Source organism: Pleuronectes platessa, chromosome 16 (assembly GCF_947347685.1).
Source record: "Pleuronectes platessa chromosome 16, fPlePla1.1, whole genome shotgun sequence".
Taxonomy (NCBI): domain Eukaryota; kingdom Metazoa; phylum Chordata; class Actinopteri; order Pleuronectiformes; family Pleuronectidae; genus Pleuronectes; species Pleuronectes platessa.
In genome coordinates, this window is record NC_070641.1 from 15604139 (window position 1) to 15630045 (window position 25907).

The 25907-nt window shown below is 44.0% G+C and overlaps 1 protein-coding gene across 2 annotated transcripts; it reads right to left on the minus strand.

Moving 5' to 3' along the window:
• Window positions 1–88: 88 nt before the first annotated feature.
• Window positions 89–22808, minus strand: LOC128458972 (ubiquitin carboxyl-terminal hydrolase 22). Of its 2 annotated transcripts, XM_053444047.1 has the most exons (14): window positions 22304–22808; window positions 21356–21388; window positions 12017–12149; window positions 9603–9716; window positions 9398–9499; window positions 8132–8298; window positions 6400–6559; window positions 5772–5877; window positions 4622–4780; window positions 3398–3524; window positions 2482–2573; window positions 1901–1963; window positions 1319–1468; window positions 89–1236 (listed from the first exon to the last, which is right to left on the minus strand). In XM_053444047.1, the coding sequence occupies exons 1-14, from the start codon at window positions 22421–22423 to the stop codon at window positions 1194–1196; spliced, it is 1569 nt and encodes a 522-aa protein (XP_053300022.1). In that variant the 5' UTR covers window positions 22424–22808; the 3' UTR covers window positions 89–1193. The 2 variants fall into 2 exon arrangements, with proteins under 2 accessions (XP_053300022.1, XP_053300023.1); XM_053444048.1 differs by lacking the exon at window positions 21356–21388.
• Between the last annotated feature and the right edge of the window lie 3099 nt (window positions 22809–25907).

Sequence of the window (25907 nt, forward strand, 5' to 3'; positions counted from 1 at the left end):
CTCGTCTAGGTGTTCACGTGTCGCATGTGTGTGTCTCCTCTTCAGAATGCCGCATGAAACCCAAAGCTCACATTCAACGTACAATTCATTAACAGCAAAGATGAGCCAATTTTAATCATCACCATCATTATACCAACAATTCCACAAGAATGAAAGTATAATACTTCCAAAATGAATTTCCAGTACCAGGACAGCGAGGGACATACGACCGTACTGAACATTTTAAAAAAACAAAACAATGAAAACAGTGAAAATAACAGTAAACAAAAAAGAATTCAATGAGTTGCTAAAAAAATAGATATTCCCTGCCCTCAACCAGACTTAAAAATAAAAACAATCAACACAGTAAATAATGGAACATGAGCACACACAGGTCCAAATCTGTTTAGTTTCCATGGCAGCGCTTCCCCAGCAACTGGCAGAGGCAGCGTCTCTCCCATGTTTTCTTTGCTCTTCAAAATAGATGTTTACTAGATTCGTACAGTTTTTCATAACTAATTTCACAAATGATAAGAATCATAACCATACCTTTGAAAATGTTCTTGCAAAGTTCATAATACATTGATTTTGTTTTGTAGTCTTTTTTTTTTTTGCGTTCAGTCCCAAGTGCATATGACGACAACGAGTCTTCCATCGTGACTAAGTTAAACGCTTGGTCAGTTGAAACGAGAGCACCATGGGAGAGAAATGGAGGTTGTGTGTTTGTATGTTTGTGTGCGCGCACACGTGTGTGTGTGTGTGTGTATTGTGTGTGGTTGGGGTCAGAATACTGTAAGAAAAATCCGGATGTGCCCAATCAACATGACAGTCAGTCGTACTCAGAGTTTGCCCCTGCAGCAGGAAGGGGAAGGTGGAGAGAGCGTGAGGGGTGTGGGGCCTCTCCCCTCTCCCCGAGCCTGGAACCGACAACGCCCAACTCTTCCTCCTTCTCTCCTCCTCATTCAGTTTTATTTTGTCAAGTAGATGCCAAGAAGTAGCTCAGTGCTTGTTTTTTTTTTTCTGTTGAAAGGTTGCATGAGTTCACACGTCTTTTTTTGTTGTTGTTGTTGTTTTTGTCCTCCAGAGCTGGAAGAGCAGACTGGTAGTCAAAAGAGTTTCAGGTAGGTTTGTGTGTTTGTGTTTCATCCTGTCCCCAGTCCCTTGGCTCTCTCTCATCAGAAGCAGTGGTTCTTCACGGTCGGTGGTCACAGAGACTACTCGTACTCCAGGAACTGTTTATGGTAGAATAAGAGGTACCTGAGAGGAAGAGACGGAAACAGTTAGGTCAGGTGACTCCCTGTCTTCTCGCAGTGTTTCTCACATCTGTTCCCATTCTTACCCTTCGCTGTCGAGTACATCCTTAATGCTGGCCTTGGTGATTATGGCATCATCACATTTGAACCACTGGTCCTTGTGCTGGCGGATGAAGCTGGTGTAGTGGCCACTCTCTAATGTGCCTTGGTGGTTGACCACCGCAAACAAGGAATACCTAGAGAAAAAGGAGAAGTGATGAGCTGGCTAATCATCAGCCGTCCTACCTATCAACACTAACCTTCTCATACATGGGTGTTTGAATTTGTCTAAACATCTTTACTGTTGTTCATGTAGAGAATTTGTCGCTAGCTAAAGAGCTCTGTGCCTTTTGTCTTTACCACAATGAACCTGTCAATAATATTAAGACAGTCAATTCCTAGCAAATGTCCTGGAAAATGAAAGCTACTGTAGCTGCAACGGATGAAGGAAAGTGAACAGCTTTTAATCGGCTTCAAATTGATTTAATTTGGGGAAGTCACAGACGGATGCCTCAGGTCATTAGCATGTGCTGCTGTGCTGGAGTATAAACGTCTCCTGCGATGACAATGCTGCAGTCTAACTGCTGATGATAAGTGTTAATCAATATCAGGTTTCCCAAGGTACTCACTTATTGTCGTTGTTTAATACATCAACCGTCTGCTGATACTGCCCGTTCATTCTGCTCTCTTTACTGCAGGTGACAGGACCGAGGGGGAAAGAAAACAAAGACATTATTAATGCATGCATGTGGAAACATGCTACACTGCCACACAATTCCACTAGGTGGCAGGATTATCCAATCTATGGAGGCAGATAGCTTCCCTGCCTATGCCACTAATGATCCTTGTGTCTCTGAACTGAAGTGAATGGATGCTACAGCCAGGGGTGGGGCAAGACTACTGCTGCTGCTGCTACTGATATATATTAATAGAGAGCTGCTTTAGCATTCATGCATATACATAACTGTGACATAAGTGACATATATATGACGTAATATATATAAATAGTATATCACAAGTACATTTATAAATATTAAAATCGTAACAAGTAAACCTTGGGGCTGCTGTTGGATATTAAGTCAAAATAGAATATGTTTTCAAAGCTGGTGGTCGAAATGTGGTGACTTTTATTATAATGGTAAAGGGGCTGAGGGGCGGCTCAGGGAAAATGCTGAGAAAGTGTGAGGATGAAACACAATGGGAGTCTCACCTTGATGCCATGAAAGGCGTCATATCCAACTCTAGAGGGAAGGAAACGTATGTAGTGATCTTCCTCCGCAGTTTAGCAGAGTGCTCAAACCGCTGGAGATGGCCGGAGAGACGAAAGGATGAGAAGAGAGGGGAGAGAGGAGAGGGGGGAAGGGGCAGAAAAATGGCAAGAGAGAGAGAGTGAGGGTGAGGGTGTGGGGGGATGGGGGGATGGGGAGAGGAAACATATTTAGAAATAACAGGCATTATCATTACAACATACAAAATAAAAATCTCGTTGAGAATGGAAACACTTGTTTACCGCCCTCGCTGTCAAACATGCACGCTTTGATAACAAGATAATAACAGGCTTGGATTGATTTAAGACTATCTTCTTGCAGCCTGCTCCTATGAATATCATAAATACATTATTGGCCTCCATCACTGTACAATAAATAAAACATGGACAGTGGCGGACTGGACGAGTCATTAAGATCATGGGCGTCCTGGGACACTGTGTGAAAAAGGCTACACGGCAGGAGGTCATGCACCAACAACAGAAACACATAAGAAACACACCTACGCACAATTCATGTACCAGACAGCTAACATGGCTACAAATGTGAACTTTTGCCTCCATCACAGCATGGCTGGACATAAACATTCTTACATATCGCCATAAGGATAATATAGATACAAATGAATAGGATAAAAGTTTGAAAATTTGCTATAAAGCGCTGTAACTGGGGAGATCTTCAACGAAGCCCACACACGGCCTGATTCACAAGATGCAACTGGAGCTGCTATTTTGATGAAGGATCAAATTAGACGCGTGAAACATGAAAGCTCGATGGGCCCTCAAAATAATCAAATTGTCAGACGCTGACAGATAATGTAACAAGTGATAATTGGCAGCACGTTGTCACCGGTTGACTCACTTTGAGATGGAAACACGCTACGATGGGGAGCTTCTTCATCGTCAGCTGTTTGGTGGATTCCTGGTAACTATGGCAACCGCCACACTTGATTTTGGCACTGCTTCCTAGATGTTCAGGCCGCGTAAATCTGCAGAGAAAGAGAAGGAGAGAGGGGATTGGGATTGGAATAATAATAATAATAATAATAATAATAAAGAGAGACGAGGAGTCAGTGTAAGAGGAGAGAATGTGTAGATTAAAAACAGGAGGCCGGAAATCAAAGCAGGGAGAAAGAGACGTTATGGTTTCTTCCCCTCGTTCACACATTCTTAAATTTGTCTCGTTCCAGATTTCTCGCTTTTACTTAATCGGATGATATCAGAGCATCTTGACTATTAGGTCTGCCTGGAGAGTTTTGGTGCAGCCACTCTGTATGCGGGTACACCCAACCCAGAGAACCGCTAGTGCTGTCAACGCCTCTATCACCACGGCAACACCATCAAGCGGTCCTGTGCCTTTAAGAGACTTGCTGCAGCAACTAGGGGTGTGTAAGGAGCTGCAGTAGTAAAGAAAAAAAAATAGAAGAAAGAAAGAAGAGAGAAGTCACAAGGAAGAGAGGCAAGCGAGAGAAAGCGAGGGAGAAGGGGGGGTGAGAGGAAGAGAGAGAGGGGGCATGGGGGGAAAGGAATTACGTGGAGTGGAGAGGAGGATAAAGAAATTACAAGAAAAGAAGAGGCAGTAGAGGAGATATGAGAGGTCACACCTGCTCTGACAACCAGGTGATGGGAGAAAATGAGATCTGGGGGAAACAGGGTTGTTGTGCCTGAGCAGACGGAATCTGACCCTCATGCGAGTGGAGGGATGATTGAAATGTATTAGAATTCAAGTGCAGACATTTGATCGGATGAATTTGAAGATGTGGAGGCAGTGAAGAAAGCAGAGTGAAAGGAAACAGTTAGAGAGCAGAAATACCTCCTTTCAAAAATGTTGCAAACGTAATTTTAACATTTAGCGTCATTGTGCATCAGCACAGAGAAACACAAATACTAACAGTGCTGCACATCAAAACACATCTGACCTATGGGGTTTGTGCAAGAGGCTCCTTTTCATTTGGCACTATTCAAAATTTTAAAATCTAGTTAGAGGGGAATTCAGTTTAGCTGCTTTAAAAGGTAGATGCAGCGAAAAGACCAAAAGAAATCCTCACAGGCAGAAAGAAAAGCAACCAATGGGCTGAAGGTGTACCTGCGTAGGCAGTCTGTGAGTGTGGTGGACCCTGTGAGGTGGCTCTCTCCATTGACTGTGCTGCCATCCCCTCCCGGACTGAGGGGCCAGAAAGGCGTGGATGAGCCGGGCAGGTCCAGGCTAATGTCCCAGAATGGATCTATCGTCGTGGACACACCACTAGAGAAAGGAGAGGGGAGTCCAATTATACTGGTTAAAAGTGTGTAGTTGTTTGCAGGTTTGTGTGTCACTGATTACATGATGAAAGGATGATGACATAGATGGTAACGCAGGAGCTATAATTCACACAGCCTCGGTAGATTCTCATCACGTTTTTGTCTAAGCCAACAGGCAGATTGAGAGTGTGCATGTGCATAATATACACACCGTTCTTTCAGGTCCATTTGCAATTCAATGAAGTGTTACAAAGAAAATTGGCTTTACAGACTTAAAGGAATTTGTACTGTTGCATCCGATGACTGTGATGGACTGCTGCCCAGCCCCAATGGAGGCTTCCAGTGTAGAACACAAGTGTTAAAAATACACAAATATTCAGAGGATGTGCTGTTGCACATCAGTAATGTTAATCAGATAGTGCTGTAATACCCAGTAGTACCAGCAGATGGTTGTTACAGCAAGTGGTCATGCATTTGTTCTGGTGCAGTAACAAGGCACCAATATGGCACCATTTCTGTAAACCCATTAGTAGAAGGCAGTCAGAACACCATTTGTGTAATGAGGTTCAATTTATGGCACAATGAAATACAAGACACCACCACCGGCAGTCTCTCCTCTCATTGTAGAGGCAGGTAACGTCACACTGAGCATGGGCTCGGCCTGATAGCCTGGGCAAGGTGATTTGCAGTTCAGTGCAGCGTGCTACTGCTAATGTGACAGGAAAGCTCTAGGGGGCAGGCAGGCAATGCCTGGGTTGTGATGCTGTCTAGACAACCCCCCTTACAGCAGCTCCACGGGGACTGAACCTTTAAATAAGAGCAGTGGAGGGGACACAACCGGTGGTTCACCCACTTCAGGTCCACGGGTGGTGTACACATCGATCATCCCAGCTGTGAGGGGGGACTACAGCGGACAACGTGGATACATGTGTGATGGATACAATATAGAGGAGTGTAAGTGGTCCGTCCCAAACATGCACTGTGCACAAACTCACTGGCAAACTTGACAAGTAACATCCGATTGCAGGCCACCAGTGAAGATTTGGTCAATGATGCAGTTACAGTGGTTGGGGTTGTTGGCCTTCTTCCCATTGTCGTCTCCTGTGGACAAGAAAGGACAGAAAAAGTATAAACACATGACACCACAACAACAACCTCTTTAACGCCTCTAAAGGAATCAGTCTGGACCTCTGTCTCACTTCTCCACTCCCCTGACTCTCTGAGTCCTCTATAACCAATCAGAGCAAGGCTTACAGCCAGGTCTAGTTTTGGTGAGTCAGCCTGTCATTGCCCTGCAGGAGGGCATATTGACATCCCACTGCTCTCATGCTCGCTGTCCCCTTTGTGCGCACCATTGTCAGTCTCCTTCAGTATATCTGCAGTGAGGTGAGGCTCTGTGCTCTGGATCTAAGGTAGAACTCTACATGCTGCATCAGAGACAGTGGGTGGCACAGCCCCAGACACACGTTGCTCAGGCTCTCAACTGACACTGTCCTTTTTTTATTCAGGCAGAGTTGAACAAGCTGTAATTCTAGCCTGACATGAAAATATTCCAAGAATGCAAATACCTACAAAAACCTTTAAACCACAGTCATTGTTTACGGAGATTTGAGTGACGCTTACGGATAGTGTCCCCTTTGCAGTGCCTGTGTAGAACGTCCAGCGCTGCGATGAGGAACTCGTGGGCGTCTTGCTGCTCGTAGCCTGCGAGGTGACGTGCGTGAGTCCACACCAGGTGCAGCAGCCGGAAGGGAATGTGGGGCGAGCGGTGGCCCGAGTAGAACTGAGAGCAGGGGAGAAAAGTTTAAACAGGTGGCGGGGGGTGAAGAGGGGAGATTGTTAGGCTGCTTTTGTTAATGGGCACTTTATTTTGTATCACCTCTTTGCCAATATTACAGCCACAAGGCCTCGTTTATAATTCATTACTGAGCCAGAACGCTGATGTCCTGTATGTCACGGTGATTATCTGACTGCTGACTACTGATTCCCTAAAAGCCTTGTCACACAAAAACGAATTTCCCCGCATGTCACCTAACAGCACCAGCTCTAATGACAGCACCTCCTCAGAGAGCGAGGGTGTGAGGTGCAAAGAGATCCGTGTGTGAAGCACTGCGGAGCCTTTGCGTTGCCATGGGAATTGGAGTGAGTGACAGTCCGGGTCGGGGTCAGGAGACGTGGGTAAGAAAGCCACAGAGCTGAGCAGAGTGCAAAGAGTCGGTGGGTTTGCAAATGCTGCGATGAGGTTCAAACCGGAGCTCATTAATGCCGGAGAGGGCTCTGGTTCTTCAACACGTAGCTGTCGCACACACTCCTCACTTTATCCTCCACAGCTCTCAGGGAAGCCTGATTGAGCTGTGAGAGAGGGAAAGATGCCACGCTGACATCTCTCTTTGAGTCTTACTGGCGTCGCTCGTATTCGGCCGTTTGAAGGTGGTTGATAAATGAAAGACGCGACAAGACGAGCGGGGGAAACAATGGAGCGGGAGGAGGGAGGGTGCCTCTCACCTTCAAAAGTAAAGAGCTGTGTGCAGGAGTATATGCAAAGTCAGAAGACGGCTTTTGATGACTGCTTGGAGGTGGGTTGGAAATAAGTAACGAAAGTAAAGCGTTGGGGATGAGGCAAGGAGGTGCGAAGACTTAAAAACAAACAGCACATGTGTTTGAGCCTTTAAATTATTGATCATTCCTTTTTTGCTTGACTGACCCTAAATTTACTGTTTAATACTCGATACATCAATGACTGCCTCCCTGGGCGAGGAAGGTGAGTTAGTATCTCCTATGTGTAGCTGAGCAGCTAGCTGTGTTTGGGCTCTGTGAGCGAGTTGTGGAGTGTATGTGTGTGTCATAATTACACCATTTGCCATCTGTGGGCTCGTATATATTTGGAAGTGAGAGGGTGTAAGTAAAATGCAAGGCGGTGTGGGAAAAGACAAGGAAACCATTACATAACGCACGATGCCAATGAGTTTGTTAGATGTAAAATGCTAAACTTTTGAATCAAAGCGCTGGGATTGAAGGGTTATAAAAGGCTATGCAATATAACTCCCGCCGGCTGATCAGGTTCAATAAAAGTGTGATTAGAGCGTTCAGCTCATTCGCGGCTCTGTACATTCCTTTCAGGCAGGATATTTCCCCTCCTCTCTGCCTCTCTCTTTGGACTTGACAAAAGAGCACAACAGTGACTCAGCCTTCTGCAGTAGGTTACGGCGCGAGAGAACATTCTGTATTATATGGTTATTAAAATAAAATCTCAAATATGGCTCAGTTTTTGTCTCAAACTCACATGCATTTCTTTTCTTTGTGGCTTTAAACAAACCTACATGACAAGTTCAAGCATGAAAATTGTGTGTCGTACCTCCTGAAAGAGCTGCGACATCTCACACACCAGACAGGAGTTTGATTGCATCTCGCACTTGTGTCTGTCGGAGAGGAAGAAGTCTCGCAGCAGCGGCGTGTGTGTTAGGGCCTGAACAATACAGTTCATGAAACATGTGTTGCCCAGGTTTATTAACCCTCGTAAACCTGCGGGACAAGGAGAGAGGGAGTGAAGAGTGAGAACAACGTGACTTGACCTGACAGCGCTGGGTGAGTCATACGGCTGGGGAGTGTGGGTGACCTGAATCACCTCTGAAGACCTGATTTCCTTCTCTCTGGACTGACTTTTAGCTGTTGTCTTGTTATAAACCAACACAATTACACAGATTTCCTGAATCAGTAGCAAAAAGAATAACACATGGTAATACCTAATAACACATGTAATCATTAAAGATGGTCATAAAAACAATCTTGTTTTTATCAATCGAAAATGCCAAAGGTTACATTGCAGCACATCCTCACTTAATTCATTCAAATATGTTTTTGTTATTCCAAGCTAACCTTGGTCATAATGAAAGTAAAAAGCCATTGGTATTCTCAGATTAAGTTTTGTTGTGTGGCTGGAGAGATAACAATATGGTGTCGGGTCAGGTCTGCCAGCAAAGCCGTGTGTGTTCCTGGGGCAGATGCCAAAGCTGTGAATGGATTCATTTAGGGTGAGAAAGTGGAGCTAGAGTCATTCAGTGATGGCCAGTGGAACAGGTGAGACACAGCAAGGTCTGGGATCTAATCCAATTGAGCAGAGTTTGTGTTCGTGGAGGAAAGCGCTCCGAGAGCTTAAACACTTTAGACTGGACCTCGGTCTGCTGCCCATTCATCGCTACCAGCCAGGCTGTTTGAAGATAGAAAGGGGTGATGGATGGCAGGAGGCAGTGGGCAGAGGGAACAGTCAAATATGAAAGGCTGCACGCACAAAATCAGAGGCAGAAAGGGAGATACCAGAAGAAAAAAAAAATATCAAACCAACAGACGACCAAGAAAATACAACAGAAAAAACAAACAAATTCCGGCCCGCTGTGTTTGAATCTATCAGAGAGGAATCACTGTGTCCTGCCCCCGAATGCACTGCCTGTGGGGGCTGCCTGGTCCTGTTGATCCTGGCTATCACACATAAATGCATGAATGATCCCCAGTGCACTCGTGCCATAGGCGCATGTACACACACACACACATACACACCTGTCAAGTGGATGAAAAACGGGGCTGATTAAGATGTCCACACCGAACAGTGCAGTCAATTGCTCACCTATGGTACAGTTAGTAGTGATTTTCCTCCGCTTTGGATTGTGTCGTAATAGTTCTAGCTCCCTCTTGGTCGGCTCCCATGTTGTGTATTTCTCCCCGATGCCTGCGGAGATACAAAGTGACGTGAATGTGACGACGCTGAGAACTCAGATGGCCTCGCTTCGAAAGATGCATCGAGTTCTCTGACAGAAAATGAAATGCTATACCTTGCAGTTTCCACGCTTTCCTCTGTTCCTCTTTGGCAATCTGCTCCATGTCTTTGTCGTATATGTAGTCTTGACACACAAAACAATATATTCCACCGTATAATAAGTCTATCGCTGGAAGGAGGGAAAAGAGAGGGGGGGGGGGGGGGGGGAGAGAAAGAGAGATTGCGGCATAATTACAAATTGATTTTCTTTTTAGCACAGTGATACATATTGGATTTGATTTTACTGTCCAACCTCAACGGAGACAAGTGCTTTCTCCGGCTACATTTTTCACTCACTGCAGCGTTTGCATGTCGTCGCCTGCACTGAACACTAATAGGAGATGTGAGGGAAGCAGTGATGGAAGAGGTATATGTCTCCCACCCCCACCTGAGCTTTCAACTCACACACCCCCCTGTTCCATTCTCAAACTCCACGGCAACAATACTTCAGCTCTGTTGCCGTGACAACCTATTTTTAGCTTAACCGGACATTTTTCTGTTTTTGGTGCTGCCCACACTGAGAAAGTGAGCCAACACATCATGTAGAAAACCTGACGGGTGTGTGTTGTGTTATCACAGTGCCATAAATCCCCCCCCAGCCCGCTCTTTGTGCGGGCGTGGGCTAAGTGAACACCAAAATCAAAAAAACAGACAAATACTTTAAGAAACAGGATAATTTTTTCATGTCTTGTTTCTTTTCTCTGGCGAAGCATGACGACATGTACTAAATAGGATGCTCCTCTCGAGACAACAGCAATCCGGTTGAAAGACAACGAGTCCAGGTCAAAACATGTGGCGGGACCGTGTACGGTATTTGAAAAAAAAAAAAAAAGAGGAGCGGCTGTTGACAGAACATAGCTAAACCCCGCCAGAAAATGTACATGTTTTGGAAGCCATTGCATCATATTGGCAATGGGCCTAATGTCAGCTTCAGCTAAATTTTCGGCTACCTCTCTTATGCACACATACAGTATATTAATACAATTGAAATCCCAATAAAGCTGATCCTGATTTATATGCGTTACTGTTGTGACCATTATGAAATAGTGATAGAAACGCAGACCATTAAGACCACATGTTGACAAGTGGTCACTTCCCAGCAGTTTCTCCATGCTGCTGCACTGCACTGCACTCATCCTGATTTTATAAATGCATCTTTTTGTCTAACAGAATCAGACCTACACACGTTAAAGACGATGGCTGTGCGGTGATTTCAACTGTATTTACGTAGAAATAGTGAATGAGACTTTGGAAAGAAGCTAATGTTTGTCTATAGTCACTAGATTTGTTGCTAAGTTCTAATTTAAATGAAAAAAAGCTCCTAAAGGAAAAGTCAATAATTCAATTCTGAGGAGCAACAGCTCATGGGGAGACTGACACTTGATCAACCAATGCTGTTGGTTATAGACGGATTCATGAGGATTTGCCCCACTGTTGAAGACCAGCTCAAAATGGAAGCAGCACAAATGGCAGTGCGAGGAAGAAGAGATACACACACTACGAGTATTGAACAAGACATGGGGAAGAAATTTGCTTAATCAAGTCAAGGACAAGGAAAATCAAAGGAAGATGAGAAAGGGGTTGCAGAGGATGAGGTAGCTATAAAAAAAAAAAAGAGATAGGAGGAAGAGATGAAAGGAGTCCTGAGGAGTAAGATCTTCTGGAAATGGAGGTGAAAACGATGTAAAAGGAGACCTTGCCATGTAGCCGTCTAGCAGTCAGGGGAGTTTGGATTAATTTGATGAGAGCTGCAGAGGAACAGAGTGCCAATGCCGGAGAGGGTCCTGTGGAACGCTCAAAGCTAATTAACACTGTAGCTGTGCACTTGGGGTATGCGTGTGTAACCAAACCGTTGAAATGCATTAAATCAATTCAAGCCAAGCCATCCCACTCTCCGCCCTTGTTTCCATACGTGCATGTCCTTGTCAGAGTAATATCAAAAACCTCGCTCATTAGCGTTGTTGCCTCATTTGGCTTAATTGCCGTGTAAGTTAGAAGCTAGGCTCTCTGGCAGATGTGGATTAGCGATATCTTCCCCTCCCTCGCTACTCTACGAAGGCGAGTGTCGTAACTTAAACCCGTGACATTTGACTAGTAAGGAGCTCCCACCAGAATGGTAATGTGCTGCGGTTAGAGCGAGGTTCAGCTCCCTGTCTGCTCGGAGGAGGAAGCTGCCCAAAGTAATGCTGTAATCCTTCACTGATAATGGCTAATGCTGCAGTGGACCAGAGGGGTGCATATGAATGGGAAGACTGATGCGGGCGAGCAAGCCGTGGACATAAGGCAGGATAATATATTGATGGATCTCTTATGATTTTTTTAATATAAAGATACATAATTTTCGTACTGATATAAAGCAATTACTTTTTTAGATTACTTCCAGATTTATGCTGACAGTGTAAGGAATGAATGAGTGGGTGCAGGGCTTACCTAGATTGTGTCTCTTGTTCTTTGCGTGCTCGTGGATGTGTTTCTTTGTAAAACAGCCGAAAAAGACACAGTAGAGACAAGAGTGGAGTCGGTTCAGGTGGGCGCCACACATGTGACAGATACACGACTTGGCCTGTAAGGAAAGATCAGAGGGAAGGACCAGGGGTTGGGGTGGGGACAAGGAATTGAGACAAAAGAGGGAGACGAGTCAGTATAGTGAGAAAATCCTCCACAGCAGGAAGGAGCTGTAATGTAGAGTGGCATCAACAGACAGGAAGTCCCTGGCAGCTCGGGTAGATTTGTATCTTCCAGTCAGTCACACAAACACTCTGGAGGACACAGTGCGTGAATAGACCTGATACGAAGACAGACTAAAGATTTCTGGGCCCGTTGACAAATCCAATGGATGGAACTGAATAACAACATATTTCCGCGCCGAATCTTTTGCTCTCTAAGACATGCAGGGCATGACGGGATTTAATGCTTGGCAGGCAGGATCTGCCTGAAGCACATACTCCAGCAGCGGCTGAAGGGTGGTTGTGATTGGTTTGACTACAGAGATTGGAGAAATTGCACATTAGAATGCCTGACATCTTCAGCATATCTGCAAAAGTGAGGCCTACAGGGGCTGCACAGGTGCACAGGTCCCCAACCTTATGCACAAAATCATGGAACATCTGTGGGAAAGGGGCGCCAGTGACTAGGATTATTCTAGCATGAATGTTCATATTTCAGCAGGGAAATCTAGCAAGATATGGATGGAAATGATAAAATGAACAGTCTAAGTGTAATAGACGAGTGTGGTCATGGTGAAAATTGTCATTGAAATCGTTTTTTGCAGTTTTCAATAAATTAAGACTTTAAAACCTTCATAGATTCAAATTAAGACCCATTTCACGTCCACACTGGCAAAAAAACCTTGAATGAAGGAAAATTGGGCTACAACCAGTCAAGTCGATTTTTAAACCAAACCAATCTCTGTCCACCTTGTAGCTCTGCGTCAACACTGATCTCTATATACTAACATACCTGAAACATATAGGTTGTAACCATTAATAAACCTTAGACATGTGCATGTCATTAAGAGGAAACGGATGGTCTTCTCAGTAGTTGACTGCAGAGTTACAGAAAACATTACCGACAAGAAAAAATAATAGTGACGGACGATGAGATGGTAGTTACTCAGGAAGTGAACGCAGGTGGCTGCGTCATTATTCTCATACACGCATCTGTTGCTGTCCATTGCTGTCCGTCCAGACCACAATGCAGCCACAGACTTTTCAAACTCAAGCAGGGTCGGCAGTGTTAACTTTGGCTTTTTACAGCAGCGTCATGTTTTTCTGAATTCTGATGCAACTCTAATGCCTTTAAAACACAGTTAAGCCTTGATTGGCACAAGCTGCAACCCTCGTCAAATTTGTAAAGTACAGTTTACATATTGTATAGTAAGATGCATTTTAAGAAAAGTCAATTCCCAATGTAGAATCTTGTAGTAGTGAATACACTCACTGCTTTGCCTGAACACTTATTAGAGAAAGTGCAGCAGAAGTTTGGAGATTTGGGAGGGAAAAATGTAACAGAAGGGATCGAGGGAGAAGACACAGATCCAATCGAAGCCTTTCAGGACACAGACCTGCTGCAACGAGTGGTTCACTCATAGCGAGAGAGGACAGAAGGAAAGGAGGCGTGAAGCAAAGGTGAAGAGACGCATAATGAGAAAGTGACTATTGGCTGGAGAGATTTAGCAGTTTTCAGTTTCTGGTACACTGTGTAAGACCAGCTTGGAAGCCACATTCACACACACTCCTACACGCGAAGGCTACAGAACTTGAATCTGTGAACTCAACAGCACCTGTGCTGCATTGTCTGCTATTGCAATCCTCTAACAAGCGATACAATAGACGAACCTGACACCATCTGAGCAAAACTGATGCTCATTGTGCAAGAGAAATACAAGCGTTGGTGGCAGGCAGTTTCACTTCCTTCTCTCTGGATGACACATAACACACAATAATGGCCTGAATACACAACAAAACACTGATACTGCCTATGTGGAATAATAAAGCAATGTTTATCACACTTAAGCTGCCAGACGACCTTAAACTAGGCTGCAACATTTTAGGTCAATTTTATTATGAAGCTTTGTTTGGCAGTTTGTGTTTCTCGCAAGGACTAATTCAAATCTAGCTAAGGAAGGATTTGCCAACAAATAATCTTATATGGTTGGTGGTGGGCAATTAGTGTGAGGCTGTATAAATGTCCTGCATTCTGATGTATCAGAAAAATAAAGTTATGTTTGTATCACTCAATCTCTAATAGCAATAATACCACATCTCTTGCTATGTGAAACACCAAAATAAAGAAATAATCATGTTTTAAGCCAGTATCATTTTCCATTGCCTGACCTTTGAGCCACTTCTTTTTTACTTTTAGCAATATTTTGTTAGAATTCCCTCAAGGTTGTGCCTTCAATAGATGATTTAATAAAGAGATGAGCAACTGTTGTTACAATTATTTATGCTGGTGGGTACAAGATTGAAATAACTGTCCCATGCAGACCATCATTTGCAAGGACCAGACGACAGAGACAGACGTGATTCAATATTCACTTTCGTTCATTTTCTCGCATCGTGCTACACTGGGAGAGGTGTTGCATGAGACACTTGAAAAAAGCTGCTGTCCATTGTCCACTGCTGCAGACAGGCTGCAAAACTCACAGACAGGCCTGCGTTTTGACCAAGCATTGGGATTGTGATGAAATTGCAGTAGTGGGGATATTCAGGGTTATGGACACTAAGCTTTGTTTTTATTCATATTGGACTGTTGGGCCAAGCCAGCTGGAATGAATGGTGAGTGACAGACAGAGGGGGAGAAACAACGCGTTGACTGACTCTAAAACCAAGATCGAGACTGACATCCACAGCAGACTCTTTAAAGTTTAAAGGCACAGCTTGTTTCCCTGAGATCCAGAGAGAATAGATGAGCACAGACGGGTTAAAAAGGAAGAGAGAGTAAAGCACCATTTGTGTTCTTAGAGTCCACATGAAACCCTACATGCAGGAGCAAATGGTAAAACAAGACCACATACTGTTCACCTGAAATCCTAAATGTACGTTTTCGGTTGCCTATCCTTTCTAAGCAGTGAAGCCACCCGCCCTGCGCGTTCATTGCACCAGGACTCCAAGTCAACAACAAGAAACCCTGCCAATGCCACGCCTTGCCCTCCTCCTCACCCTCCCCCATCTTAACACCCCTTTAGTGGGTAGAAAATGTATCTCTGCGTACGCACACACGGTTCACAGTCCGTCTATTCCTCAGTGTCAGCAGTCCTGCATCTCTGTGTGCCCAGGGCTTTTAATGTTCTATTAGATCAGCTATTGATCAGCCACTGGCTCAGATGACTGGAACAAGTGTCGGACAGGTAGCAAGCTCATGCTAGTGCTGCGCAAGGCTGCATCGCCCATCTGGGATGTGCTCTCTGAGGCCCATCAGGCAGGGCTCCGTGTCCAGTGGAATGACCCTCTAATGTATAAAGCTGTTGATTGATGGGAGAACAGATGCAGGAAGGTATTAGCTGGATGAATGGATCTCCGATACGTCTTTAACACGGATGTGAGATAGCATTACATGCTTTGTGGGTCCTCTAAGCGATGAGTGGCCATCAGCTCACAACGACGCAGGGAGAGCAGCTATGAATCCTCCCATGTTTAAGATCCAGCCGCATACATAGACATCTAAATAAAGCAAAAGCCATGCCTCACACTAAGCATCTCCGAAATTCTGCGTTATTCCTCCTTGAGCATTTAGGTTAATGCATTGATATATCAAACCAGGGATGGGATGAGCTGCAACATGAGGACGAGAGAGAAAGGCAATGACGATTATGATGTGGACAAAGGTCTGGCCATAACTGAGCAAGCTCCTGCTGCTGCTGCAAAGAACAGAGTGGGGAGGGGACGGGAGGGAGAGTCAATACAGAGTAGAGAGCATGGGCTATATGAGAGCAGTGACTCACCATGCTGCCTCGAACTCATAAGCCTGTGCATGCATCTCAACACACACATGCTCATACAGCAACCAAATGAACAATGTCTGACATACATACAGCAAGCTATAAATCTGCATTAAAAAGACACAGATAACCTCTCCACAAAACTATGTGCACACGCAGACATTTGCTGTGAGCGTCTCAGAGACACGCAGACAGGGTCCTCTCTGATTCTATATTTAATGGGAACAAGCCAAGAGAGGCAGAGAGAGGAGACTGATGATGATGCGGAAGAACGGTGCTGCCGACTGACCCCATGGGGCTGCAGCCTGCCAGTGCCTTGGTCAGATGATGTTGTCACCACCCCGCCCGATATCTCCACATGACAATGGCTGGCCTGCAATATGCAGTTTCAAATAGCCCCAGAGACACGCAAGCACAATGTAAATCTTTTCTATACACTTTTCACTTTCTTACTCACTAGCTTATTGTAACATCTGTTGAAAATGATGTGACGTGTGGTCTTTTTGGGAGAAGATATTCCCATTTCGTCCAATTGAGTCATAGTTTGGCCTCATACTGTCACACAATGTTGTAAGGACATTATCAACCGTGAGCCCCAGCCTATGGGGTCTAGCCTCTTGTCAGGGGGTTTGTGGCACATGTGATGGATCTGCAAAGGCGTGCATGCGTGAATAGGATTTGAGATCAGTCGATTAGGGGGAGGGAGGGAGGCTTGGCTTGTTTCTTGAGATCAGAGGGTATGGGGGGGAAATGGAGTTAGCAGTAAGCATTCCTGTACTTACAGTAAAAAAATAAAATAAAAAGGGTTCGTGCTAGTTTGCTATTTCGGGTGTGATATAATGATCTGGTAGAAAACTGGCTAACAAAACAGAACAATTTCCAGAACATTATAGTCATCACCAAAAGCTCTTGAATCTTGTTTTCTTTCAAAGTGGACATCTTCGTTGTGTCTTCTACGTGTATAGCACCTGTTTCTCATGCTTAGATATTTGTATTCGTCTAGTTTTGGGTTAGATATGTTATCAACACTTGCTCTGCGGGAATTTTGGCGTATTTTCCTTCATATTCTCTCATGGGATCAGGATAATTTGAGAAAATGTCTGGACTTCGGTTTATGGACATTTATCTTGCAAAAGGTCTAATCTTCACCTTTTCTGTTTTTTTTCCCACTTAGCAACACTTCCAGTCCAAAGTCCCAAGTAAAGCTGTGACTTGTGTTCAAGGTTTTCACAATGGGGAACAATTGGGTGAAAAGATTGATTGCCTCTTGGTTTTGGGCTAGGTTAGCCCCTGGAGAGTGATTGACAGCTCATTAGCAAGATGGCGATACTAAGGGAGGGCTGGACAGCAGCCTCATTGGTTGGCTCAGACCATGACCAGCATGCTTTGTAGCAGCATTGCCTTTCCACAGGCTTTTAGAAAGTAAAATGTGAAGTAGCGGGTCATGATGGAGGGACAGCAAAGAGGAGAAATGGTCAAAAAATCATGAGGAGGGACTGAGATCACAGCTGGACACAGTTTAGATTAGCGGTTTCATACACCATTGAGTTGATGTCCTTTTTGCATAAATTTGATATAGGATTGATACCTGTTCAAGATTGTGCATTAGTGTGAGGGAGCTGCCAAACATGCTGTACTGCCGCTTTTCCCCTCCTTTAGTATATCTGTTCTGAAATAAACAGCAAGGAAGGCACAGACGCACAGCACCTCCATTGAAGTCAGAAACTGGGAGGAAATAGTACGTGAAAGGGATGCTGCAAGGTGACACAGCAAGCCAAAGACGAATCTTGGAGGAGGTTTAAGACCTTGCGCCATTTGTTTAGTCTGAATGACTGAGCCACAGCCACAGTGACTGACATGGAAGAAACCAACATCTGACATCATCAAACCTAGTCTCCGAGGTAACAGGAAAAACAAGGAAGGGAAATAAAAGATTAGAGGCTTGGCTGTTCATTTCAAAGGAGTTTCAGATGCAAACCTCTGTGAAGATGGAATGATATTTACGCGTAATGGTTTAACAATGTGAATACTTTGTGTCATTTTAAAAACTGTGTTACTACAGAATTAGAATTCCAAGATGATAAAAAGGGACAGGCTATTTTTTGGCACCATTTCTAATGGGGTAACCAGAAAGCAAGAAGAGTTGTAAGCTTAACTAGGTTTCGCAGATAGAAAAAGCGAAAGCAAGCGAAAGGAGGAAGAAGCAGCAGCGTGGGCACAGAAGAGGAACAAGTGAGGGCTATGATGAGACTGGAGGAATAGATCCTGATGCTACAAACGTATGCTGATGAGTCAGGGAGCAGGCCTGTGATGTGATGGAGGCTGATCTGACAAAGAGATCTGCTCGCAGCCCAGGAATAAACAGCTCTCTGGGATGGGCTGTGCCTCGGGTCATTGTGTGTGTGCTAGTGTGTGAAGTGGGAGAAAGGAATGACAGAAGGAAGAACATGTGTCATCCTATCTATTTTTCCCTAACTCTGAAATTCCCAGAAATATCTAAGCAAACGCTTTCACTCACATCTTCTCTCATCAGAAGCAGAGAGCGGGTTTGAACTAGTTGGAAAGAGATGGGGGGAGGGGGGTTATGGGTCCTCTGATCATATATGATTCATCAAAACTAGAAGATAAAAAAAAGTATCGTTCAGCTAGCGCTCTAATCACGACCCTTACCCCTTTAATCAAAGTGACAGCAGCTTCTTCAAAGCATTTATGGCTACAAAATTCTGCCAACCCCACCCACTCTCCTCTCATCTGATCCAATTTCCACTCAACCAAACATAATAGCTCAGGTTTAACTGCACGGCAGATTCCTTCATCGTGGCAGTGTTTTACTAGACATAGAACCTTCTCTTACGGATAGTAAATTTAAGTCCATCCTGCTGAGTGGAGCAGCGCACAAAATAAATAACCATAACCTTCATGAATATTCACACCATCCTTCCACCATCCCAGCCATTCAGAATATATAAATTATGAATATGACCAGAGTTGGGACCTGAGGGGGAATGAATTGAACTGTGACAAGCAAGAACAGGTTTCTATCAACGAGCTGTGTGGACGTCCTTGGGTAAAATTTTGGTGAAATGGTAATTGGCAAGCAGGTGGAGCATGAATCTCATTTAACATCATAAATCTGTTTAAACAAAAACAAACTAAGCCTCATGTGCAGTAATCAAACAAGCACTCACTAAACTCACCAATTACTACAACGCACGAAATATTAGACCAAGAGAGAGGAGTCAAAGGAAGGATATAGGAGGCTAGAATGGGAAGCAGATCAGAGCAGTAGTTCCTCCTCTGAAATTGAAATCATTTTTGTGACATAACAAAAACTGACAATTTATATTGTGTGAAGGTCTTCTGGCTATGTGGCAAGGCCAATCAGAACCTTTCTAGTAACTGCCAGCCCTTGACATGTAGCACATCTCGACAGGAACCGAGCATAAGCATTAAAGTGCAAGGGAGAAACATGCAAGCGATATTAGAATGAATTAAAATCGCATTAACAACACAGGGAAAACTCTATTCTGTACTTGTTTATGCTCGTCATCTCCCACATTTCATCAAGGCCAACGTTGCCAAAAGAATAACTACGCTACTGTCTCCAAATTAAAGATAAATGATCCAGAGTCACACTAGGCTGCAGTGTCATCTCAGGAAAGTCATAACTAAGGCATTTATTCCGCCATCTTTTTTTTTCTACACATGTGCCTTTAAGGTTGTGCACTGAAAACAGGTGGTAGATTCTCCACCGTTGTTCTTGCCCATCGCCTGGGAATTTATTTGAGTGGGCAGTAGGGAGGGTGATAGCTTGCAGGGATTCAGCCGAAGACAAAAGAAAAGTAAAGACAAGGGGGGGAAATAAGGTACTCCGGATTAGAGACACTGCTGATTAAACAAAGTCCAGATACAATGTAAAAATTCTTCTCATCTTTCCCTCAGTCAATGAATGGGGATGTCCTTCAACTTCCATCTATGTAGAAGATACTGTGTACCACCGGAGCAGCACTACACCTGCTCTGCATTTCAGATCAGTAGGAGGGTAAAGAAGCTCAGCCAAGAAGGGATGAGGCACAAGATTCATCCTCCTTTATGGACATCGTGGAGGGCAATCAGGCTGTAGGGAGCCAACGTTATCTCCTTTGTTTCTGCATCAATCACCTAGACCATCAATGTCTGGGGGGGGTAGAGCAGAACAACTACTACACAATTTAACAGATGTCGCACAGCTGATACTCAACAAAGTCCTATGCGAGCTAAAACATAAGCAGAACAGATTTTAATGCCAAGGACAGCGTGCTTACAAAACCTCTATTATATTCAAAACAGTATTACACAGCAGTCTTTCAGGGACAAAAACCTAGCCAGGCCTATTGTCAGTTATGTAAGATTAATTCATGATTCTGAGGCTGCAGTGACACAGAGGCATGTGAGGTGGGGACACTGACAGGGCATAAAAGATTTGTACACAAACTGAAAGACTCACATGTAAAATTGTCTTTGGACGCCAACTATCCTGTGACTGCGAACTACGACAACAATCTGGCTTCAAACCAGGAGGGCATGGTAGCAGAGCAGGGAGAAGATCTTTCACCACGAGCCTCACATATTGTCACTTTGTTTCTCTTAATGTGGCAGAGAGATAAAAAGATTTTTTTCCCAAGGATGGCATTGATGACCCCGAGCCGGTGATGTTGTTTTCAAACCTGATTTAAAGAATGGTTCTCCCAAATCTAACCACTACACCAGGTTTGCGACAAACGAAAGGAAGCTGGGCAGACCAATGAGTCACAATGAGGTGAGCGCCAGAAAGCTCCCCTGACCAGGCTTATATCAGTGACACCTCCTGCTGAAACTACACAATCAAAAATGAATACAGCTCATCCTGCAGTCCCCCTCTCCACTGCCTGATAACCCTTCGGAGCTGCCTGATACATTTTCCTACTTAATGCTGCAAAGCATCAAAACAGAGAATGCGAGCACCAAACCAAAGCATGTCACTACAACACTGTATAAACAAAGGGTCATTGACCATTTTTGCACTAGCTATTTCCTCTGACATGCCTTACTGTAACTGGATTATGCCATGTTGCTGTTCTGTTCCCAGTCCAACCTCCCACCAGGTAGTCGTACTAGCTGGTGCAGCAGATCCTAGGTTGAGGCGGAATTATTCCGCTACACAGGTTCACATCTAGAATTCAGTGCATCAAATGAAGAGGCACCGAGGCACACAGGTAGGTGAGCAAGAGGAGAGGAAGCAAGCCGGCGTATTCATCTGAACTACAAGTATGTCAGTGAAGATGAGGAGGGAATAATCATCAACTCACCAGCTCCGTCCATCCTGCATCACTCTGACGCACCTATTTTTGCACAACGACATAAAAACGTATGGAATGTATAAGAGAAGCATGTATTTGTCATGACAACAATCAAGCAGCGCACAAATGAAACGTTACTAAGCCACATTGAAAATAAAAGCTTTGAGTTGTTGTTTGTAAAACACGGACATCATGGCACAGGACAATCAGGGGAACAAGTTGACAAACAGGGGGAGAGGAAGTGCAGACAGTCCGGCGATGACCTCACACGGTGTAGGCCGAGCAGGTGTGGGGCGAGCTAAGGAGAAAGATTGGCAATGAAAGTAATGAACGGACGTCCCAGCATCCGAGCCCCTGAGTGAACGACCAGGGCAGAAAAACACTGACCCTGGGGGGGGGGTTGATGCTCAGCAGTGAACCGATAATCTGTAGACCCAGAGTGTGTGCTTGTATGTAGAGAGAGACACAATGGGTCCACTTGGTTGTGGTAGTGTTAGCCCACGAACACAACTCTCCTCAAAACCCAACTTTAGCAATCCGGCTAACTAACACAGCATCAACCACACCGCCGCTCTGCTAACAACACCCGATGGACTCACGACCAAATAAAGTGTGGATGATTATCACTTTCGCGAGTACACACACACACACAAACACACACTTATTTCAGAGCTGCGGTCAAATCTACAAATGTGCTCCCCCCCACACAGGAAGACTCTTGCTAGCTAACACACCGGTGATAACCTAGCCGGCTAACCCCCACTGGTGCTAGCACCGCTGCTGCTGCAAGAGCAGTGTCAGCTACACGGAGGTCTAGCTCAGCCCCAGCTCTGTGGTGGAGCTCCGTGTGGGACGCCGGTTCTGCGTGTGTGTGTGTGTGCGCGTGTATGTGCCGCGTTAAAAAAAATGAATTCACGTGTGTTCCTGATGCTAACGTTGCTGTGTTTTTTTCTTTACCTTGCGTCTCCTGGTCTCAGCAGTGCCACTCCAAACAAAGCATTGGTATATGACCCGAAGATTTTGTTTCCAATTATCCACCTTATAACCGTTCACATGGGAGCACCCGGCCGGACTCATGACAGACACAACATTCAGTTTGAGATGTTTAGGTGACAATGGACCGTCTCCTGGATGCAGCACGTAGCTAGCTAGCACGAACTGTCTGTCCAGAAATGGTTTCCGTTTGGAAATGGGACAATCGGTGTAGTATCCAAAAATGCTCCCCGGGCATCTGGCAAACACGGTCCCTGAATTAACTTGGCGACAAAGTATGTTGGCGTGGCCGTCTACCGGGAACACCACCTCACTGAAATGTATATGTTCCCTTTTGCTGTTTTGACAGTTGCCTTCTCCTTTCACGTTAGCTTCCACTTCCACTCTGCACGGTTAGTTAGCTTTCTTTCTGCAGTTAGCCTGCTAACACTCAAATCCAGCTTCACAAAGCCCGCCCAGCGTGCGCCATGATTTGCCAGCACAAAGGCCTGACGTCACCGCGTTTGGTTTGGAGCACGTTGGGTGCGCCTGGTCTTGTCGTCTTAGCGTGTCCCGCGCGGGTGGACAGTTGGATTTCAACTGCGGCACGCATCGATGATTTTTGTACCGATGATCAGCACCGCCCTTCCATGCTACGCCGGAGTATGTCACCCATCCCCAAATGTTCATCAGTGTTATTGTGAATGGTCTGAAGCTATTTCTCAAATAGGCGAATTAACCGATAAACCTACAGGAATTTACTACTTATAGACGTTTATTCCGTCAGATATTGTTGTTTTTGTTGCTATTTTATTTTTGAATTGTCTTATTTTCATGTAAAACAGATAAACGTATAACCCACACCCCCAATATTGACTTACCACAGTTTAATGATATATGAGAGATATGTAGAAATGTATCACGTCAATATTTTGATTTGAAGATCTCAAAACAAAAACCTCCTGTACGTGTTGGAAGGTATAATAAGTCGGAGTTTAACCTCACCTCTTGCACTATCAATGAAAGCCTACCACCTAGTGGTTTTATGTTGTTTGTAGCGACTGGGCCTTCTTGGCACAAATACAAAATAAATCTATGTATTAAATCTATATATTGATGAATAGGAAGCTAAAGTCACTACAATAAAGGGCTCACATGTCTCTATTGGGAGCTCAGGTTCATGATCTGTGCTGCAGCTGCTGAATAAGAAATATAGTACAATGGGGAATTACAATAAACTATGATAATAATAATAATAAACTTTATTTATACATCTCATTTCTAAACACAGATACAAGGTGCTTCACAAGCTAAAAAGTAAAAATATTAGGCAAACCATAGGACACATATAAAGCAAGCAACAATAAACAATTGAAAAGCAATTTGAAGATCACACAGAAATAGAGCACAGATAATGCGATAAAACATTTTGAGGTAATATAAACATCATAAATTGTTAAAATAGACAGTAAGGTCAGAAGTAGGAAAATGCCCACCTGTTTAAGCGTGTCTTTGAGAGAGCACCAGAATTGAATGTGTTCTTCTCTGACCCATACCATATCCTTCAACCAAGTTACATGGTGATCTGTCCTGGCGAAGGTAAAAAAGTACCATCTCTAAATGTCTTTTTACGGATTTCAAATTCCTGTCACCACATGGGTGTACACTGGTGCAGAACACGTGACAATGGGGTACACGGTTGCTGTACAGTAGGAATGTCTTCTGGTAATTGAATTGGTCAGATGTGTTTTAAATTAGTGGTAACAGGCCAACCCATTGTTAAACATATAACCTCGCTCCCAGGGGATCCCCTCATGGGCTCCTCATCTGTGGCAGATTGTGGGAGAAGTGGTGCTGACAGTTATAATGTACACCAGAGAGGTTTACCCAATGCAAGGAGCTTCTTTATGTTCTTCTCCAATTCTCTCCATCATAAATATTGTGGACAACTGCCGGATTTCCAGGTATGTGGGTCTGCATTGCATGGTTCACTGCCCTGAATTAGAGTTTTGGTTTCACATGCAAAAACAAGAGCTTGTTTATGAGGGGAACTCAAAATGTTATTTCCTTGATTGTACACTTGGGGGCAGTATAAATCTACCCGTCTGATCAGATCAGATTTTGATCTCTATATGAAATATGAAAGCTTTTTAGTTGTAATAATAATAAGATGAAGAACCACCATTTAGTCGCCACTCTATGAGAATTCGGCTCGACAAAACATAATGCATCTCCTTATTTTTTTAATGCAGCATCGTCCCGAGGAATCTGATAAAAATGACTAAATGACTTAAGAATTACTTCAATTGCCTGAGGTATACGTTCAGGATTAATAATACACATGAAACAGCTAAATGTTAAATGTGACAAATAATTTGTTTAACTACTCAAAGATTTCAAGCATGTTTTTCTTTTCATACACAAGCACACCGATTCACATAAACTGAGTGCTTATGCGAATGCAGGGCCAACTGGCAGTAACTCCACGACTTGTTCAAAGCATGCGTGAATCCTTTGCAGCAATAACACCAGCTGTAATGTAGTTATGGCACCAAAGAGGCCTTTTGAATCCCAGGAGATTTTAAGGCTCTGTGGAACTCAGCCCCGGCCTTCGAGGGAAATTTGACTGCCCTGGAAAGACCCCAATGACGATGAGCCGGGTCTGTGGTGGTAATCTAACAATCTAGAGTCAAATCAATTGCATGTTTCATTTAGTGAGTAGTAAATGATTCTTTTAACCAATTTGACGCTAATATATTTGTGAACTTTCCATCTTTTACATAAAAATGTGAAAAACTGAAAAACTTTTTACACACTTCCAGTCTGGTGAAACATTCAAAATTAACTACTTATATTTGACTGATCAGTGACTCTACTTTAGAAAAGGGAAAAATCTCTGTGTGCTTAAAGAAGTCACATGAAAGCCAAAGTTATTCGTAGGGTTGGCATACTGAACACACAGATATTTATTAAATCTATCAGTAGAATTTATTCAACCTCTTAAAATATATGTTTTTTTTTCACATTGGAAATTTCACAGTTTTTAACCACATGCAAATTCAGTATCTCACAGTTATTAACTTGCATATGGAGACTGATGCTAATATTAGAGCGCAGATCATCAGGGAAGATATCAGCATCCGGCTCTGTACCAGAGATGCTGGGAGGCGGCACATCTGCTGGAAGCTGTCAACAGAGACGTCAGCACAGAAGCTCTGGGTGGGGCGAGGCCGGCCACTTGGGGAGTGCTATGTAGGGAATAAACTGGAGTTGCCTGAAATGAACCTGAGCCCAATAGTTATCCAGAACTCCCTCGTCAGCCATAAATCCCAAGTTTACTCGGAGATGCACATGAGATCTTTTCCGGAAAGATGCAAGTGCGTCACAGTTTAAGTTCATACATAGGAAAATCAGTCCGGAGCCAGAATTTGTATGAAACCATTGTGTCTTTGACCTTTCTCACTGAGTTAGCGCTTGCCTGATATTTACATGATGTTTACTTGAAAATAGAGAGAGAAATATGAGAAGTATTAATAATGTCTTTGCTGAAAGTAAATATATAAGAAAATCCTTTCTAGTTCATTGATGG

Bases quoted from the DNA above. Each gene is read 5' to 3' on its own strand.
- LOC128458972 (XM_053444047.1), bottom strand. From the start codon at position 22,423: ATGAGTCCGGCCGGGTGCTCCCATGTGAACGGTTATAAGGTGGATAAT. The intron at 5,878-6,399 runs GTAAGCGTCACT...TCTTGTCCACAG, and splicing joins CTGCAAAGGGGACACTATCC to GAGACGACAATGGGAAGAAG. The intron at 1,237-1,318 runs GTAAGAATGGGA...TCTTCCTCTCAG, and splicing joins GATGTACTCGACAGCGAAGG to GTACCTCTTATTCTACCATA.